The sequence below is a fragment of the Barbus barbus genome (genome assembly GCF_936440315.1).
Source record: "Barbus barbus genome assembly, chromosome: 10".
Classification (NCBI taxonomy): Eukaryota; Metazoa; Chordata; class Actinopteri; order Cypriniformes; family Cyprinidae; genus Barbus; species Barbus barbus.
Window position 1 is genome coordinate 14,804,641 of NC_136738.1, and position 20,135 is coordinate 14,824,775.

At 36.8% G+C, this 20,135-nt stretch overlaps 2 protein-coding genes across 2 annotated transcripts in view; one reads left to right on the forward strand and one right to left on the reverse strand.

Moving 5' to 3' along the window:
- The first annotated feature begins 11,994 nt into the window (after positions 1–11,994).
- On the forward strand, positions 11,995–19,302 carry dnajc3a (DnaJ (Hsp40) homolog, subfamily C, member 3a). Its single transcript, XM_079426615.1, has 12 exons — positions 11,995–12,198; positions 12,779–12,889; positions 13,108–13,232; positions 13,308–13,382; positions 13,925–14,077; positions 16,477–16,658; positions 16,964–17,083; positions 17,598–17,703; positions 17,808–17,928; positions 18,153–18,285; positions 18,383–18,531; positions 18,630–19,302. The coding sequence occupies exons 1-12, from the start codon at positions 12,117–12,119 to the stop codon at positions 18,782–18,784; spliced, it is 1,512 nt and encodes a 503-aa protein (XP_079282741.1). The 5' UTR covers positions 11,995–12,116; the 3' UTR covers positions 18,785–19,302.
- uggt2 (UDP-glucose glycoprotein glucosyltransferase 2) overlaps positions 19,267–20,135 on the reverse strand; it is a 41,974-nt gene continuing 41,105 nt past the window's right edge. Inside the window, exon 40 of the mRNA XM_079426614.1 lies at positions 19,267–20,071. Within this exon, the coding sequence (XP_079282740.1) occupies positions 20,049–20,071 (23 nt within the window). The 3' untranslated portion in view covers positions 19,267–20,048. The remainder of the gene's footprint in view (positions 20,072–20,135) is intronic.

Here is a 20,135-nt window from a genome sequence, read left to right on the forward strand (position 1 = left end):
ATGAATGGTTCTGGCTTTATGAAGGTGAAATTTACCCAGAAGACAAAGCAATAATACAGTATGTTCAAGATTGCTGTCTGTAGAGTGAAAATCTTACAGGAAGATGATAGCTTCTGTAATTTCGAAAGTTTTGTTACATCAGAAAGAAATTAACACGGTAACTTCTGACCAAAAAGATTTAGAGAATGGGCAATGACAAAACAGATGTAGAATAGATTCTGCATCAGTATTACAAAATGAACACAATGAAGCTATTCTCAAAAAACCTAGTTAAGAATAAATTACAAGGGTAGTATCGGTGAACAATTTCTCTAATTCTTTCATTTTACTTGGAATAAAAAATCTGTGAGGAGAGGTCCATAAGTTATTCAAATCAGAGTCCGGATAACAGATCCTCCATTTAGATTGTGCTTTAGAGGCGCATCCCGGAGTTGAAGATAGGGCATTTCTGATAAAGACGTTACTGCATTTTTTATCTAATACATAAACCCCATTAAATGCAAGTGTAGGAAAATGGTTGTTTACACAGCCATAACATAAATGTGCTTTAAACAAAGTTTTTAAACTGACAGGGATACTTTTAATCACTTTATTATAATCTCTTAGTGAGATTGTTGCACCTTTTAAAGACACAAAATCAGGAAAAGAAAGAAGGTCTCCCTGAGCACTGAATAAATCAGAAACAAAACAAATATTTTGATTCACCCATTCAATGAAAAAAAGTGATTTATTACCAGACAATATATTTTCATTGTTCCAAATAATACATGCGTGCGGGGAGAAATTATGTTTAAAAGCAATCTTCCAGGATTATAGGGCTTGTTTATGTAAATTTATGAGTTTAGTAGGTCATTTACTACACTGAAAGTTACAGGACAATAAAAATTTAAGGCCACCACAACATTTGAAGATTAGGTTAGGGATCCAAAACCAGGGTAACTCATCATTAGATAAACAATTCTTAATCAAGTTCATTTTGAAAGTCTGGTTAATGGTTTTAAAATCTAACGCGTTAAGACCACCCTCCTTATAATTCCTAGTTATATATTTCCTTTGAACAAATTCTGTCTTATTTTTCCAAATAAAACGGAATAGCAGAGAGATAATAGATAATAGATTTGATAGTTTTTGATCAACATAAAGGGAAAAAGCAGGATAAACTAAGCGTGATATGCCCTCAGCTTTAGTCAGCAGGACTCTCCCATAAATAGTCAAGTTTCTCTGCAGCCGCCAGCCAGCAACATAATTAAAAAAAAAAATATTATCTAGCCTTGGTTGAAAATTGTGATGGAGACGGTCTGAATCAGATCTGCAGATATCAACCCCTAGATATTTAACATGACATTTAACTTTAATTTTTATTTGAATGATGTACATATAAAATTTCACTTTTTTTACTACTAAACCTGAAGCTTTGGAGAAAAGATTAAATTAATTTAAAGCAGCAGAAACTTGCGAATCATTTTTAAGAAAAAGACAAGTATTGTCAGCTAACTGACTTATGATCAATGTTTTCCCTCCAATATTTATACCTTCAATATTGGAGTGCTTTATGTGCAGGCTTAATAGCTCAGCGGCCAATAGAAAAAGAAAAGGAGAGATGGCGAATACCTCGGCCCACACAAAATCGGGGGAAGTGCCTAAGGAAACACAACTGTTACTACCGTTATATAGAGTTTGAATCGCGTTAATAAAGGATCTACCAAAACCAAACTTAGAAAGGTCTTCAAAAAAAAAAAAAAAATGCTCAACTGTATCGAAAGCTTTAAAAAAGTCAATAAACAAAATGAATGCCTCTTTATTTATGAATTCTGAATAATCTAATACATTGAGATACTCTCATCTCTATCGCTTAGCTGACCTGACGATGCGACGCGTGAGCTCTCAACCAATGATGCACTGAAGCTACACAAGGACCACCTTCCTCATTTACATGTTACACACGGAAAAGTAAAAATAAATACATGTGGGAATAAATAATTCAAAAAACAAATGAATGCATAAATATATAAATAAATCTCAAAATAAATGTATAAATAATAAAAATACATTAAAAAAGAATTAGTGAAAAAGTAAAAGTTAAAAAAATGTTTAAAAATGTATAAATGTCTAAAAGCAGAAAATAAATTAAGGGGGGAAAAAATTATTTTATTTCAAATTAATTATTTTATCAAGTCGTTTATTCATTTATTTATTTTCATATTATCACATTTATTTATCTATTTATTCATTAATATATTTATTTATTTATTTATTTATTTATTTATTTATTCATATTTAATTAATGCAGGTTTGGTCCTCCATACTATTATCTTCTGAATTACAAGAAATTATCTAAAGCTGTTTGTTCTGCATGCTTCACAACAATTAATTACTTTCACTTTCAAAGTAATGAATTAGAAAGTAAGATATGTTTCTTCATTAATATATTGACTGTGTATTTAGAATGATAAATACACATTCTAAATGCATTTTTCACGAGATGAACTGTTTGAGATTGAGGCTTTCCCATGCATCCCACTCAGATTTCACACCTGACATCAGCAATAAGCAATGCACTCATGAAGTAATCCAATGAGGTAAACCAATCATAGATTAATGCACTATAACAGTTTACAAAGCAATGTTATTTTAGTATCATTGAGATTGCAATGTGAAATACACCCAAAAACATGTATTATGGATAATGTTTTTGATTGCACAGATAATATTTTAATTGCAAATCACAAATGCAAAATACAAACAAGTTTATGAAAATTTGAAGTTAGGAGCTTGGGGCAAGTCAGTATCAAAGCTGCCCATGCACAACTTGTTTTTTTTCATAAAAAATAACATAACTTTTATGTAATTTTGAAGAGCCTTGCTCTTTTTGTTTTATAACATGGTCATGAATACGATTTCTGATTATTATATATTTTTTTTTGGATTACATATTATTATAAATTACAAAAGTAGGCCGTTGTGATGATGCATCTTCTGATGCACCAGGGCACATCATCAGTGATGTATCCTGAGGTCATCGGGTGTTTCGGGTCTCTCGAACATCAGACACCCTCACTCAGGCGACCCAGCTGAGGTTGATCAAGCCTCAGCTTGTGCCCTGGCAGCTCAACCACGGTTCCGCTCTCTTAATCCAGAGCCACCTAGAGGCTTTCTCCGCTGCCTTTAAGGGAAGTCGTGGCCTAATAGTTAGAGAGTCGGACTTGTAATCCAAAGGTTGCGGGTTTGAGTCTCCGGCCGGCAGGAATTGTAGGTGGGGGGAGTGAATGTCCAGCGCTCTCTCCACCCTCAATACCACGACTGAGGTGCCCTTGAGCAAGGCACCGAACCCCCAACTGCTCCCCGGGCGCTGCAGCATAAAATGGCTGCCCACTGCTCCGGGTGTGTGTTCACGGTGTGTGTGTGTTCACTGCTGTGTGTGTGCACGTTGGATGGGTTAAATGCAGAGCACGAATTCCAAGTATGGGTCACCATACTTGGCTGAATGTCACTTCACTCACTTCACTCTGTGCTGTTACAGATGGCTCTTCTCCTCCAGAGGGACTGTCCAGCAAAGCCTTCCAGCCTTCTCCTGCAGAGGGACTGTCCAGCAAAGCCTTCCAGCCTTGTTCATGGCAGTCGCTGACTAAGTCCTGATATTTCCCCTTTTTCCGCTCAAAGGCCTCCTCCATTCGCTCCTCCCATGGCACGGTGAGCTCCAGCATGACAACATTTTTTGTTGCCTCAGATACCAGGATGATGTCAGGTCTGAGTGAGGTCTTAACTACATGCTGGGGGAACTTGAGCTGCTTGCCCAGGTCTACTGACAGCTGCCAGTCCTGTGCAGTTTGGAGAAGCCCTGATGTTCCTTTCTTTGTTCCTGGCTTTTCTCCAGCTCTAATGAAGCTGATGGTTTGCTTCCTAGGTCTGGACTTTTGGCAGATGGAAACAGCACTAGAGATGCTCTCTGTGATAGTCTTGAGCACCTGATCATGACGCCAGCGGTATCGGCCTTCCCCCAGAGCTTTTGGGCAACAACTCAATACGTGCTCAAGGGTCCCCTTGTTCTTCTGGCAGAGGGGGCATGCTGGTGATTCGGCCAAGCCCCAGCAGTGCAGGTTGGATGGGCTGGGAAGAACATCATAGACCGCCTGGACCAGGAACTTGATGCGGTGTGGTTCTGCCCTCCACATGTCAGTCCACGAGATCTTCCTCTCCACAACTTGCTCCCATCTAGTCCATGCACCTTGCTGTCTCATCCCCACCGCTCTGCTGGTCCTCTCCTCCTCCACAGCTGCTCTGACTTCCTTCTGAACCAGTTGCCGCCGCTCCTTCCCCCACGCTTTGTCATAACGGGGGGCTGCAACGGCTCCTAGTGCAGCCCTTCCTCTGGCCACAGTTCCCACAAGGACTCCATGGCGCAAACTGGACTCTGCCTGCTCCACTGCCAACTCTGCTCTCCACTTCCTGCCAGTCTTGACTACCACCCCTGCCCCAGAGACTTTTGGGTCTGTTGATTCCCGGAACTGCAGCACCTCTCTTGCACGCAAAACCTTGAACTCCTCCTCGATAGATTTCAGAGGTAGTGTCAGTTTGCAGCTGTTTCCATAGAGTGCGATGTTGCTTAAGCTCCGCTGTAGACCCAACCATCTCCTCAGGTAGCGGCTGACTCTCCTCTCCAGGTCTGTAATGGTGGAGATCGGGAATTCATAGAGAAGCAGTGGCCACAGTATCCTCGGCAGAATCCCGTGCTGGTAGATCCACGCCTTGAATTTGCCGGGTAGGCCTACTTATTAAGAAACGACCAAATGACCAATTTGGGCAAGACCAGACTCAAGACTTAAGTCTATCTCATGTATCAAATTTTCCAAAATCTAATTTTCAGTAGCATTTGGACTTGGCCTGGACTCTGACTGGAATGAGCTGATCTCGTTATTGTTAAAAATCAGTTTCCCCATATGGAGAAAAAGAATTGTATTTTTACTTCCTGAACCTCACTGCTGCACTATAGGCCACCAAACAGACCAAAAGCCTTTTTTACACAAAGTATACTAATTAAAATGAGTAAAAATTAAGATAAAAGAAATAGCTTTATATTTGTTTCCCATTGTCATTGTCCCAGTATGTGTTCCCCTGTTTTGTTGAAGGACTGTTGTTTTGTAGTGTTTCTCTTCCTATTGTTTCTTTGCTTGCTTTCTGTTCAATTCCTGTTTGCCTGCTTGCCATAGTTCCCTGTCTGTTTGTCTGTATCTATAGTTACTACTCATCCACACCTGTCTCTCGTTAGCCCCTTGTTAACTTGAGTATATATACCCTATGTTTCAGTTGTGTTTTGTAAGTCATTGTTCCGGTATGCGCTTTCCAAGTTGTTGTTCTTGGCTCCTGTCTGTAGACTGTATTCTTGTTTTCAAGTCTGGCTTATATATGTTAGTGTTTTTCTATTAAATCCGAGCTTGCATTTGGATTTTTGCATCATTCATTGATCATTCATGCCTGAGAGTTTATAAGTATGCAAATACACATGAAAAACAGACAAAGTCTACATTTCTTTTATAAAAATAAAATACAAAAAGGGATTTCATACACTTTTTTGATATTGAACATTATGATGTTATTGTATGAGAGATAGTACTGGCTATTATGGATTGAGGTGAACTCCAACAGCAGAAAAGAGACCTCATTATGTTGTCTCTCCTCATGAACTATTACAATAAACAGTCAGCGAGTGGGTTGAGATACAAGAGAAAATGAGAAAAAAGAAAAAATTTCACAGCAATAGGTGTGGGCTCCAAAAACATCAAACAAAAACTTGTAATTGAGAGGGGAAGGATAAGTAATGTGTAATTCAGCAGCACAAGACACAGACTGCCCAGAATTAATTTCCGCTTATGAGAAGTAAGTGATATTGCATGAGAGAGACCCCTCCAAGTACCAACAAAACACAGGAGGATTACTGAGTAAGGGATAAAACATGGCAGACATTGGGAAAACATGGTAAAAATCTCTTGATCTCTAATTTTTATAAAGGTCAAAGGCATTAACCAGATGATAACAGAAATAAAACTATATTTTAGATATTTTTACTGAATGGTGAGATCTGTACCAGTGAGGATGGGAAACTAAAATGTATATTTCAATAGCAATAAATGCCATGAAAAACAAGCCAACAATCAAACAATACTTATATGCACTCCACAATGCAGCACTTGCTAATTCGGTTGTTAATACGTTTATAAAACCAATCTGTAACAGATCTGAAAGAATCAAATGTATCACATAAACCAAAGCAGCACGATGAGACTTGATGAGAAAACACAATGCAAACAGGGTTAAGCAGACGACTGGAATCTCAAAGAGACTCACAATCCAGATAAAAACTGCTTCCACATTCTCTACTTTACTACTATTGTTCATTATATGTGACTCGTTGAACCCATCAGAGCCGTTGCTGAGTTGTGTCATGGTCTCAGAAAGTCTTGGAAATTAGCACTGAAATAACAACAAACCTGAGATTACTTTACCTATTAAAGATTTCTGAAAAATAAATTACACACAATCATTTCTGACTATAACACATTCTAATGTGTAAATATATAACAGATCATAATAAACTTTTTATTTTTGTCAGTATCATGCAAAACGATTAGCATTAACAGTTGGCTAAACTGACTAACTAGTTTATCAGCTTTGTTTTTTCCCCACAGAAGCACAATTTGTCATAATGATAACAACCCCCACCCATTTAGAGGGAAGATATGATTGGTACATTTTAAATGAGTCTTTCATTGATTTACTGCTGGAAAAATTCTAATAGGAAGAAAATGTCCGTCTTCCATCTCAAATTCCAACTCAAACTGAATAGGCAGATCTGAATAGTTTATTTCCTCAGAAACACTTTATATAGATGTTTACTGTGAAGTTAGGAATACTTAAATACAATTGAAACTTGTGACTATGGATATAAATATGGGTAGAATGAATCAAATTTGGATTTACTACATCTGTTCATGCGGTCATGTGACCTACATCGTTAGTTGCGTCACTTCGGCAATTCTCAATTCCTCTTCCATAGTCTCATTTGATAACTTCAGAATCTCACCAGATGTAGCAGGTCATCCACCTATTGTTTTTTCATACTACTCTTTTGGCATACATTTTCACATTTATATAGCAGAGAAGTATTCAGTTTTAGATGCAACTGTCTTTCACAGTGAGTAATTGAATGATTCTTTCACTCTAATCAATTAAATCGAACTGAATACTGATTCATTCAGAATTGCTAATACTGTGTCTTGTTTGGAGATGCATAGCTAAGACTTAAACATGAAGTAAAGGCTGAAATACACTACATAACTTTGCCCAGATGTTTTTCTCTAATTTGCAGTCTGGACGTGCATAGCCTTAAATTTTGATTGCTGTGTCTAAAGTTATCCAATATTAACTTTTATTAACTTAACTATTCTATAAAATAAATATCACACTTTTAATCTGGTCTGAATATGAGCAAGGCTGTGTGAAATTAAAAACCCTCAATCCATTTTTGTACAGATGTATGTATTTTAATAGATTTACTCCTGATGACATTTACTCCTAAAAGATGATAATACTGTAACACAGAGCCAGTAATACAAAGCTAATAAAATGAACAAGACACCTCATATGGTATGATCTTACCTGGAATCAGACTGTAGATGTCTGTTACTCATTAGTTAATGATGGTACATATATGGTGTTCATACTTCATAAGTACATCTGAATGAACAAAGAATCAAATGCACAGTAATTAAGCCAGATAGTAACTTGAAACCAAAAGGCATCATTTCAAATGCAATGCATGCCATAAAATACATAACCATGTGCAAGCAGTACTGATTTGCCATAATCAATATAATTTCCTATCTTTGGATAGTTGAAAATATAAAAATAGGTTGCTCTTTACCAGATCAGAAAGAACCAAATACACTGCATTAACTAAACTGTAATGATGAGACTTAAAGAGAAATCGCATTGAAAACAGGTTTTTCCCTTCCACATCCACAAAAAAGGCAGTGTTTGTAGAAGTTGTAGCTCATCAATATAGACAGGGCATTTTCAAACATATAAGAAGACTTTCTCTTACCTAGAATCCGACTGTAGATCCACACAGTGCTAAAGATGTTGCTCATCAGATGATGAAGATGTTCTGAGGAATCTGACATATACAGTAAGTTTAAATCACCTTCCGAGAAGCTCCAATATTTTCCCTGGGGTGTTGAGCAAAAACCACATAATGTTTTCACTCAACTCCCCTGGTGTATAAATTGTTTTGGTCTCTGCAATTATAATGCATTTCCCCCATCAACAAACTAAAAGCCTGTTAAAAAGCATGCAATGAATTGATAACATTGTGGCTGCACATTTCCGATCTCATTATTCCATGTTCATTAGACACATTATCAATGACACAGAACACTTAGAGAGCGCCGTGAAAAGACAAAGTCAGGGTCCAAGTGCAGGTAAGGCTCTCTTTAATAATGAAACGAAAAGGCCAACAAGGCAAAACAAAACAGATTAGAAACGGGATACATTAACGGCAACACAGTGCATGTATCCCCAGAGTTTCCACAGTGACAAAGACTAGTACAATAAGCCAAGTACCAAACTCCAAACTCTGTAATTTTAAAGCTGTTTGGAATTCTATGTATTCGGACATACTCTTGTCAATATGGAAGTATTCGATTTCAGACACAGCAAAGCAACTATCTACAAGAGTGAGGAACTGAATGATTCTTCCAATCTAATTGACTCGACCCAAACCAGCACTCATTCAGGATTGCAGAAATATTATTGTCACGGTGCACACAGCAGGGAGGAACGAGGAACACGCAGACGAGGATGTAACTCAAAATAACAGTCTTTAATGAACACATCACGACAGGGCAGGGCAAGACAAGGCAAGGCTGACACAGACAGGAACACCAGGGAGTGAACAGACAAGACTATAAATACACAGGATAATCATAGATAATCAGACAAACACGGCTGGACAAGAATGAACTAATAATCACATTAAACAAGGACAGGAAACAAACCAAATATTGAAAAAAGAGGCGGGAACACAAGACACACACGACAGAGGACTGGCAATTATACTAAAAGTATAGCTAAATCTGTTTCAACCAGAAATGTATCGCTTAACAATAAGAATATGTAAACAATGTGTTCATACTGTGTGGATTTCAGATAGATAATTCAGAAAGATTTATACATCAATATTTTGAAAATTCTACAATCACATCAAATAAAGTGCTTACTCACATTGCACACCTGTGTATTTCATAACATCACATTATAATGCTGAGCATTAGTAAAAAAAAAATCAGTATGGGTGCAATAGACATACAATAACAGCACATAATCAAGTTATGGTGATAAAATGGTCAGAAGATCATATACAGAGGTCTATGAAAGGGTTTACTGTACCACTTTGAGTATTTCACTTTTTTTTGCATCTGCTACACCTTCTTATTAGCACATGATTTGAGCTATTCGAACAACCTTTAAACTATTTCCCCTGATAAGAGTGCAAAGGCTTGCAACTGATGGATTAAATGAGCAGTGTCAACATCTTTGGGCTATTATCCATATTTATATGTGAAATTAGAGATGCCCTATTTATTTGTTCGGTATAATGCTTGAGACAATGGTTCCTATTCCATTTTATTTAATTCATTGAGCTCTTTAATTATGCAGGACATCCTTGAAAGCATGCTTCTCTCCACATTTTCATGCAATTTTCAGAAAGATGATTATTTAAAAGTCTTAAAGGAAACATTTTGATGCTGTAAGCTTATCAGAAAACACTTTGCACACCTGTTTGTTTCATAACTGATGAATTGACTTGAGCTGAATAATGACACTATTGTCTTCTGCAGAGATGCTTTAGTTGAAGTTTCATAGCTGACAAACTTTGCAACGTTGACACTGAACATGTGAACTAAACTGAACTGAATAATGACACTTTTGTATTTTTAGTGCTGCTTTGGTACTTTTAATATAGCGCTATATAAATAAATTGGCTTGACTTGTTAGTTATGGCACATTATGATGACGAGTGCTGGTACTGGTTGCACGTTGTGCTGTATTCTGATGTCTGTCAGAGCCACTACAGCAATATAGAAATGCCAGTATATCAACAACATCACTTCTCATGAACAAGTACAATAAACAGTCAACAAATGGGTTTAGATACCAGAGACAGTAAAAAAAGTTGGAAATTATTTGGCTTACATACAGAAAATCCCCAAAATTTTATAAAACCCTTAATTGGGGAGAATGAGAGAGACTGCCCAAAATTAATTTGCGTTTATGAGAAGTGAGTGACGTTGAGTGAGAGAGGCCCCTCCAAGTACCAACAAAACACAGGAGAATTATTAGGTAGGGGATAAAATACACTAGACATTGGGACAGGCCATGAAATTTTAGAGTATAATATTTTATCCCGGCAAATATCAGAGGCACTAACCAGATGATGAAACAAATAAAACTGGATAATTTGACTGAATGGTGAGTTCTGTACCAGATAGGATAAGAAACCAAAAGGTATCTTTCAATAGCAATACATACCATGAAATACAGACCCACAATCAAACAATACTTATATGCACTCTTTGATTCCCTAGACTCCCATTGAGTTGTTGATATCAACACAAGAATGATCTGTAACAGATCTGAAAGAATCAAATGTATCACATAAACTGAAGCAGCATGATTAGACTTGAAGAGAAAACACAACGCAAACAGGGTCAAGAGGACGACTGTAATCTCAATGATACATAAAATCCAGATAAACGCTGATTCTGCATGCTCCGCTCTAGAGTACACAGAGCCGGTGATGTTGAATTGCGTCATGGTCACACAAAGTCTCGACAGTTGGCACTGAAATAATAATACATTTTACTAAAAAACAAAACAAAAAACACACTGATTCATGATTTCTGACTTATGATTTCAGATAATATCATGCAGTTGTTTAATACAAGCCTTGTTAATTCCAGTGAAAATTCAAATATGAGCTGGACATGATCTTACCTGGAATCAGACTGTAGATCCACTTAAACCACTGAAGATGCTGCACATCAGTTCATGATGATATTTCATAAGTCTAAATAAACTATCAAAACGTCACTTTAGAGAGTTGTTTATTTCAATTACAAGACTCTAAACAATTAAACTCCATAAAGATGGTCAAAATATTTAAGCAATATATTTTTATAAACTCTGAAAAAGGACCCCAAACAATGCCAGTGATTTCAGAGTGCAGCAAATAGTAGAATTTTATAAAGTATTTATAAAATGTCAATATTACCTGGAATTAGACTCTGGATCCTCTTACAGGACTGATGATGTTACTGATCACAAGATGATGGTGTCTGTGAAAAGTTCATGGTTATCACGTCACTTAGAAAGGAAAGTGTTTTTCAGTCAAGAAATGGCATGATGAGACTGATAAAACGCTTCCATTACATTTCGGTTTCAAAGATAAATAAATGATGCATTTGACCAGTTGTCACTTCAGCAATGCTGTTTGTGCCTGCCTCTTTGTAGGCTATTTGATTTCTCTTTGAGAAAACTACATCAACAACAAAAATTCTTCCTGATTTTCTCTAAAAAACTATTTTTTTTCTTTGATAATGTCTTCAAGTGTCTCATTATTTTGGAACTACAGAGCCAAGACAACATGTTTACATGACACATGCAACATCACATGCGAATGGCTTGGAAGCACTGGTACAGCTGGCTGAACGGTAGAAAATATGTAAAGAGAAATTAATTTGAAATAAGTTTATATATCACACTAGCATATAATGATGCCCTTTTCTGCCACAGTTTATCTCAAGAATCATGCTGGGAAGACGTGCGTCCCCTCACTGCAGCGCAAGCGCAAACAGAACCAAAATAATGATGCCGTGGCTACTGGCTAGCCTCAGTTTAACCGGGCGCGATGGGCGGGGTTTAGAGAGATATCAGCCAATCAGAGTGCCCCACGACCAGTAGGCATGATGTCTGCTGGCCTGACAGCTATGCGAGTGTCCAGCGTGTCTGTAGGAACTTTATACGTTAATTCAGTGATTTGACGGAGGAAAGACAAAGTAAACATGGTTACCATAAGCCCAGTGGCGCACAAACTACTAAACTACGTTCCCTTTTTACTAGTTTTGATCGATCTTCGATACGACGGTAAGGGTTCAATTGTTTAAGAAATGATTTCTAACCAATTTTGTTCATCTTCATGCCAGTTATTTAGAGAAAGTGACTGTTGTTTTTATAAATTAACTCAAAGCAAAGTCAATGAGAGATGAAAAATGCCAGCTGTTTAGATGTCTACACGTTACTCATGAACTACATATGGAGAGCTATATATATATATATATATATATATAATAGTCCACAAACACACTGCTGAGGATCCAGTTACCTGTCAAGCATGCTTTAAACCTTAATAATGGTTTCTTTATTTAGTTTTTGTGATGTTATTTTGTCGATGGCATTGTTTTTTTTTTCTATTGTACTGCTGTAAAGGAATACTGAGATTCCAAGTTGTCACTGTTTCACTTCACTATAATGTTTACTAATCTAGTCTTCCTGACTCTATTGTTATACTAGACTCGGTTCGACGCATACTATGCTAGCCTATTGCCATACTAACTTTACACTAATGTGCACTACTTCTACTGAATACATGGTTCAGGTATTGCATGTATTGTGCTATGTGGTTCATCTAGACTAAAAACGTATTTGCCTTTCATATGTATTGCAGGAGTTAATGGTGGGAAGGATGGTGGTGTTGAGAATCATCTGGAGATGGGGAAGAAGCTTCTGGCTGCTGGACAGCTGGCAGATGCTCTCTCTCACTTCCACGCTGCTGTTGGTGAGTACTGGATCTTTTTACATGAGAACTTAAATGAAATCTTGTGTGTAATGCATTCTTTTCCACATAGTGCAGTTTCTATGCAAGCAATGTGTCTAGATTTAATAATATAAAATAAATAATATGCATGAATAAATATTTATATATTTATAATATGTATGAATATTTATTTATTTATATTTTAAGTATATATACTTTTGTTTTTTTTAAATTATCAGATGGTGACCCCAAAAATTACTTGGCATACTATAGGAGAGCAACTGTGTACCTTGCCATGGGAAAGTCAAAATCTGCATTACCAGACTTGAGCAAAGTCATCGAACTTAAACCGGACTTCACATCGGTGGGTTCAGAATCATTCACATTTTCATAAGATTTACCAAAACCTGTATAACCAGTGTTTCTTCTTAATCCACAGGCGAGGCTTCAGAGAGGAAACTTGCTGCTGAAACACGGCAAACTGGATGAAGCAGAAAGTGATTTCAAAAAAGTGGTGCGTGATATTCGGTTAGCATTATGGATGCACCACTTGGGACACCGGTTATTCATTACCTGCCATCTTTAACTTGTATAATAACATCCGAATGTGAATTGATTTCTGCAATTTTACTGTGTAGTCCATTTTTCTGTAGCATTTGGCTCAACTAAATCTGCAGAAAAAAAAAATAGCAGATAAGGTTAGTATTGGTAGAACACAATGATAAAATACAGGCTGTTTGTATTGGCCTCAAGTTTTCTGATCAGTGCACACCTGGTTATCACGCCAACATAAATCTTCTCAAGAAAATGTCAGTACATTATATATCACATTAATATTTAAATTGCAACTTATGAGGAAACAATATTTAATTAAGTCTCCCTGAAGTGCCCTCATCCTTCTTCTGAGTATTCTTAGTTGGGTGAGTCAGTGGGGTATATTTCCTGTCATTACTCAAAGACTTCATTTAACCTGCACAATTGAACTGTTCTGCTGTTTTGACACTTGCTATCTGTTCATTGTCTTAAGTGTGACACTTTTTCTTTTTTGTCTTTTAGCTCAAATCAAACCCAAGCAGCAGGGAAGAGCAGGAGGCACAGAGCCAGCTGAAGAAATCTGATGAACTTCAGAGACTGGTGGGCCAGGCACAGAGCGATTTCAGTCGCAGAGACTACGGCTCTGCTGTATCGCACCTCGACATTATCATTGATGTGAGTTAACCTGGATCAGGGTTATCATCATTAACTAAACCTAGAACTATAGCCAAGAAAACAATGTATTTGTGTTTTTTGAAAAGAAGAAGAAGAAGAAGTTTTATTTATATAGCGCCTTTCCGTTGCTCAAGGTCGCTTTACATAGAGCTATACAAAACATTTACATACCCAAAAGACAATACAAACATATACAAAATAAAGCCACATTATCCAAAATGCAAATTAAACAGGTACGTTTTTAGCTGAGACTTGAATGTAGACAAAGAAGATAAGTTCCGAAGTGTAAGGGGTAGTGAATTCCATAATTTCGGAGCGTTGACACTGAATGACCTACCACCTACAGTGGACAGCCGATAACGAGGAATAGACAAAAAACCAAGCTCAGATGATCTGAGGGGCCGGAGTGGAGAGTAGGAGTACAGTAGGTCAGACAGATATGGAGGTGCAAGACCGTTTAATGCCTTAAATGTGAGAAGTAATATCTTAAAATGTATACGAGATGCCACAGGTAGCCAGTGAAGATCATGCAGTAGAGGAGTAATATGAGCAGAACGCCTGGTGGAGGTAAGAAGTCGTGCTGCTGAGTTTTGAACATACTGTAACCTTGCAATAAGTTTTTTAGGCAGACCGAGAAATAGAGCATTACAATAATCCAGACGTGATGTGATTAATGCATGAACTAAGATTTCAGCATCAGCTGGTGTCAGAGAAGATCGAAGACGTGCAATATTACGAAGATGGAAAAAAGAGGTTTTAACAACAGAAGAAATGTGAGAGGCAAAAGATAGAGATGAGTCAAATAAGACACCAAGATTACGGACAGATGAAGAAGGCTTAACATGAACCCCCTCAATTTCAAAGGACAGGTCCATCCTTTTGACTGCGGCAGCAGAGCCAATCATCAAAATTTCAGTTTTGTTATTATTTAGCTTAAGGAAATTCAAGGACAACCAAAGCTTGATATCCCTGATGCATGCAGTAAGTGAGTCGGGCAGTGATAACCTATCAGAGCTGGTGGATAGGTAAATTTGAATGTCATCAGCATAGCAATGAAATTGAAGTCCATGCTTGCGTATGATGTCACCAAGTGGATATATGTAAATGATAAACAGAAGTGGTCCAAGAACCGAACCTTGAGGAACACCCTGTGAAACTGGAGCAGTGGCAGATTTAAACCCTTGTATGGTGATATAATATTTTCTATCGCTAATGTAGGAAATGAGCCAAGAAAGAGCTGAGCCAGTGATACCGATATCAGAGAGACGAGAGATGAGTATTTCATGGCAGACTGTGTCAAATGCAGCGCTTAGATCGAGAAGAATCAAGATGTTTATTAATCCAGAGTCCATGGACAGAAGAATGTCATTAACCACACAAAGAAGAGCAGTTTCAGTGCTATGTGATGAACGAAATCCTGACTGAAAAGGTTCAAAAAGGCCATTAGCATTTAAGTAAGATCTTAATTGTGAAGCCACAACTTTTTCAAGAATTTTACTTAGGAATGGTAAATTTGAGATTGGCCTATAGTTGTTCATGTCTAGATGGTCAAGAACTGTTTTTTTTAAGTATGGGAGTTACCGCAGCCATTTTTAGTTCTGCTGGAACAATGGCAGATGCTAAGCTACAGTTAGTCATGTGTGTTATGAAAGGTTCAACCTCATGAACACACATCTTAAGCAAAACAGTAGGTATGGGATCAATCTGGCAGGATGTAGAATTTGACTTCACAATTAGATCTCTTATGGCAGCAGATGTAGTGAGAGTAAAGACAGCACTGATATAAAATAAAAAAACTATATATATGCATATATAAAATAACAAAAAGCTACTAAAAATAAAAAAACAACAAAATTACTATAACTTCAATTAAAATTAAAGTGAAAATATAAAAATAAAATCTTATATGAAATATTAACAGAAGCTATAATAGTACATCAATGACTATTAAAGTAACAAACAAAAGCTCACCAGACTGCTGAAAAACTGATCCAAAGTATGTCCCAAACACTGATCTATATATATTGTTCTCTATTATTGATCAGTGGTCCCAAAACTGTTATATTTTGTAAATAACAATAAAAAAAAAAATAGAACCTAATTCAAAATATTAAGGAATCTATAATAGTATAGCAATGATACTAAAATAGCATTGCCCTTGATTCATGTCCCTCTCTTTACTAACTCAAATGTTTGAATTGACCTTAAAGGTTCCCGTTTACTGTAGGTGATCCAGGTTTTGTCCTGGTGCACAAAGGGATTACTTGCGCGCAATAAGAGCGGTCTTTGTTCAGTAGTGTCGTCATGTTTGCTTCAAGTTAACTGCCAATAGCAAGGTATTGTTATTAAAAAACAAGATTTGTCAAGTCTTTTTTTTAATTTGCTTGTCATCTTTCCAGACGTGTGTTTGGGATGCGGACTCCAGAGAGATGCGGGCAGAGTGTTTCATTCAGTTGAGTGAAATGGGCAAAGCCATCAGTGACCTCAAGGCTGCTTCAAAACTAAAAAGTGACAACACTCAGGCTTTCTACAAGCTCAGCACCATCTATTACAACCTGGGAGACCATGAGATGTCCCTCAAGTAAGACAACATGTAGTTATTAATGCTTTAGGTCTGGGAGTTTGGAGTTCATGTATGCTACAAAAGCATTCTAAGTCTATCAGCGTATTGCACAATATAGACCTTAACTGTGTACTGCCTGCTATGTTTTAATAATAGTATGTGAAATGAAATGCAATATATGCAAAGATAAATGTATAATTAAGTGCCACACATGCTGCATATCCAAAATGAGCAGATTCCAGTTTTCAGTCGGGTTATTTTGATTTTGTAATAAACATTTAGCAGTTGGACCCATGTTTAATAGTGTTTTACTTGTTTTGCAGCGAGGTAAGGGAGTGTCTGAAACTGGACCCAGATCATAAGCTGTGCTTCAGCCACTACAAGCAAGTTAAGAAGCTCAATAAACAGATACAAGCTGCGGAGGAACTGATCCAGCAGCAAATGTATGTCCCAATATTGCTAATAATGATATTGTGATATAGATTATTTTTCTGATTTTTACCTATGTTATGTTTGGTTATATTTTTTTTTATAATTTTATTTTTTTTATATATAATCTAATACATCCATCCATTTTTCAAACTTGTCCTATGCAGGGTCACACATTATACCTAAACATAACATATATAATACATTCTAATTAATTTATTCATTAATTTGAATATAATTAACTAAACATATTTCATACTGTCATTCAGAAGTTTCAAAAGGCTGCATTTATTTAATAAAAAATACAGTCAAAACAGTAATATTATTAAATATTTTTACACTTTAAAATAACTATATACTATTTTAATATATTTTAATGTGTAATTTATTCCTGTGATGGCAAAGATGAATTTACAGCAGCCATTTCCGTCTTCAGTGTTATGATACATTTAATTGAAACACATTAAAGTGAATGTACACTCACTGACAATCTAAAGAAACTAAATTATTGTTTTACTAAATCCCTAGGTACAGCGATGCAGCTAGTAAATATGAGTCTGTTATGAAGACTGAACCAAATGTTCTTCAATTCATTGTTAATGCCAAAGAACGCATGTGCCACTGTTTGTCAAAGGTGAGACTGAGCTCCTTGACCACAAGGTGTCGCTATCGACCAAAGCATACACTGCATCTGAGTGTAACTGATGTGAGTGATTATGCATTGATTTTATTCCTCAGGACCAACAAACTGCCAAAGCCATCTCAGTGTGCAGTGAAGTTCTGAAAGCAGACCCTCAGAATGTGAATGCTTTAAAAGACAGAGCAGAGGCCTACCTCCAGGATGACCAATATGAAGAAGGTAGATCTGGATATATGGACACTTTGTTTTTTAAATTTGAACCATTCTAATTATTTAATACAATTATTTTATTAATAACTGGGTGATGTTTTATACATAGAATGTAAAATTTAAAATGTGATTAAAAATAGTTTTAAGTATTCTTGGCAAATTGGCTAATAACGTTTTCCTCAAGCTTGCTCTTAAAATGATTCGGTGAATTGACAAAATTGTTCTTTTTGCAGCCATTAAGGACTTTGAGAGTGCTAAAGAACATAGTGAGAACGACCGGCAGATCAAGGAGGGTCTGGAAAGAGCACAGCGGCTCCGCAAACAGTCCCAGAAGAGAGATTACTACAAGATCCTGGGTGTAAAGAGGTTAGATAATAACTCTCAATCATCTGTTAATCAATGCAGAGGCGTAATACTCATTTAAAAGTAAGTAAACACTCTCATCCAACTGCTGTGGTTGCAGAACTGCCCAAAAGAAAGAGATCCTGAAAGCATACAGAAAGCTGGCGCAGCAGTGGCATCCAGACAATTTCCAGGATGCAGAAGAAAAGAAAAAGGCAGAGAAGAAGTTCATAGACATCGCTCAAGCCAAAGAAGTCCTCACCGATCCAGGTATATTTTAGTGCCTTCACATATTTTGTAGTTTCACCCTGTTGTTGCTCGGTTAATGTTCTGTGGAAACTTAGTCCAGTTCCTCCGTTTCTCTGCAGAAATGAGGAGTAAGTTTGATCAGGGTGAGGACCCCATGGATCCAGAGAGTCAGCAGGGTGGGGGGCATCACCACCACCACGGTGGCTGGCAAAACTTCCAGGGATTCAATCCTTTCGGTTCTGGACCTTTTAATTTCAAATTCAATTTCAACTAAGGACCTAGGGCCTGGATATGTGCTGGAGTCAGCCTATAGGAACTGGCACCTTCTGAATCTGCCGCCCACAGGCACGGCTCTGACATGACAAGCGCCTTCAAATACCGATCTCATGCTGTCAAGTGATCCCGTTTGCTAACTGTCATTCTTCGAAGCAGCTCCTATACTTTCAGGGATCTTACAATCCAGAAAACAAGGTTAATAGACAAGCAACGTCTGTGAGCGCTGACCTTTTCATTCCCAAGAATAATATGTACATAGAAAACAATGCTATTTTTCTATGAATCAAACTATGCTGTAAATAAGGAAATAAAGAGATATGAATGCTTATTTAAATTAACATGACTTTTTGGTCTGTTTTTACTATGACTGAAGAGCATAGCGATGTTTAGATTAAACATTGTTTTTAAGAAATCAAATGCTTTTAACATTAAAAAGAAGTTAAATCACCCAGTGTATCATAAACGACTTGTATCCCCTTTCAGAATAAAAATATCACTTTATTCCTGAGAAAACCCACATCTTTGAATATCAAGGCATAGCAACAAATGTGTACAGAGTCAATGCTGCAATATAAATAAATCAGGGATGTAAAGGATGCATCTTAATTGGGATACAGAGACCGTTTTAGAGAATAGATCTGCAGAGCTGACTTTGACAGCCATGATTAATGGAATTTGATTTTCCCACAATAGTTTACAATCGTATGGTTTATTCTGGAAATATACTGTATATCTTGGAGAGCTCTACTAGGTAGTGTTCAGACTTTCAACGGGAATTTGAAAGTGAATTTATTAGTGAGACCTGTTTTAAATCAACAATTTGCAATCACAGATACCTTTCATTTGACAACACTGACTGTTAAAATATGGTATTTACTGAAACTATGAACTGTGAAACAGTATAAACATCTATAATCTTATCGGAAGGAATGTACACAATAATGACATGTTTGTCCCTCATAAATATACACCAGTGCCACGGTTATTTCATAAACTGGCCAAAAATATCAGATAACACTGCAATTGTTTGAACTTTTTATAAATAATTGTTGACAAAAAGATTTATTTATACAGTTTACATATTGAAGTCAGAGAGCATACAAACTAAACCTTCATTCAAAATCATGTACGTAAAATGTCATGAAGTCCTTTATATTGTTTCCTTGTGTGTATTTCCTCAGTGTTCCTGTTGTGGAAAACATCTCTGTATGGTTGAGTTCAAGACTGACAGGAAGATAGGTGCAAACATGACCACTCAAGTGCTAAAGTTCATCTCGTCGAGTGCCTGTTAAAATACAGATGATGTTTATGAACTGTGCTTTATACACAAGGCTTACTAGGAAAAAAAA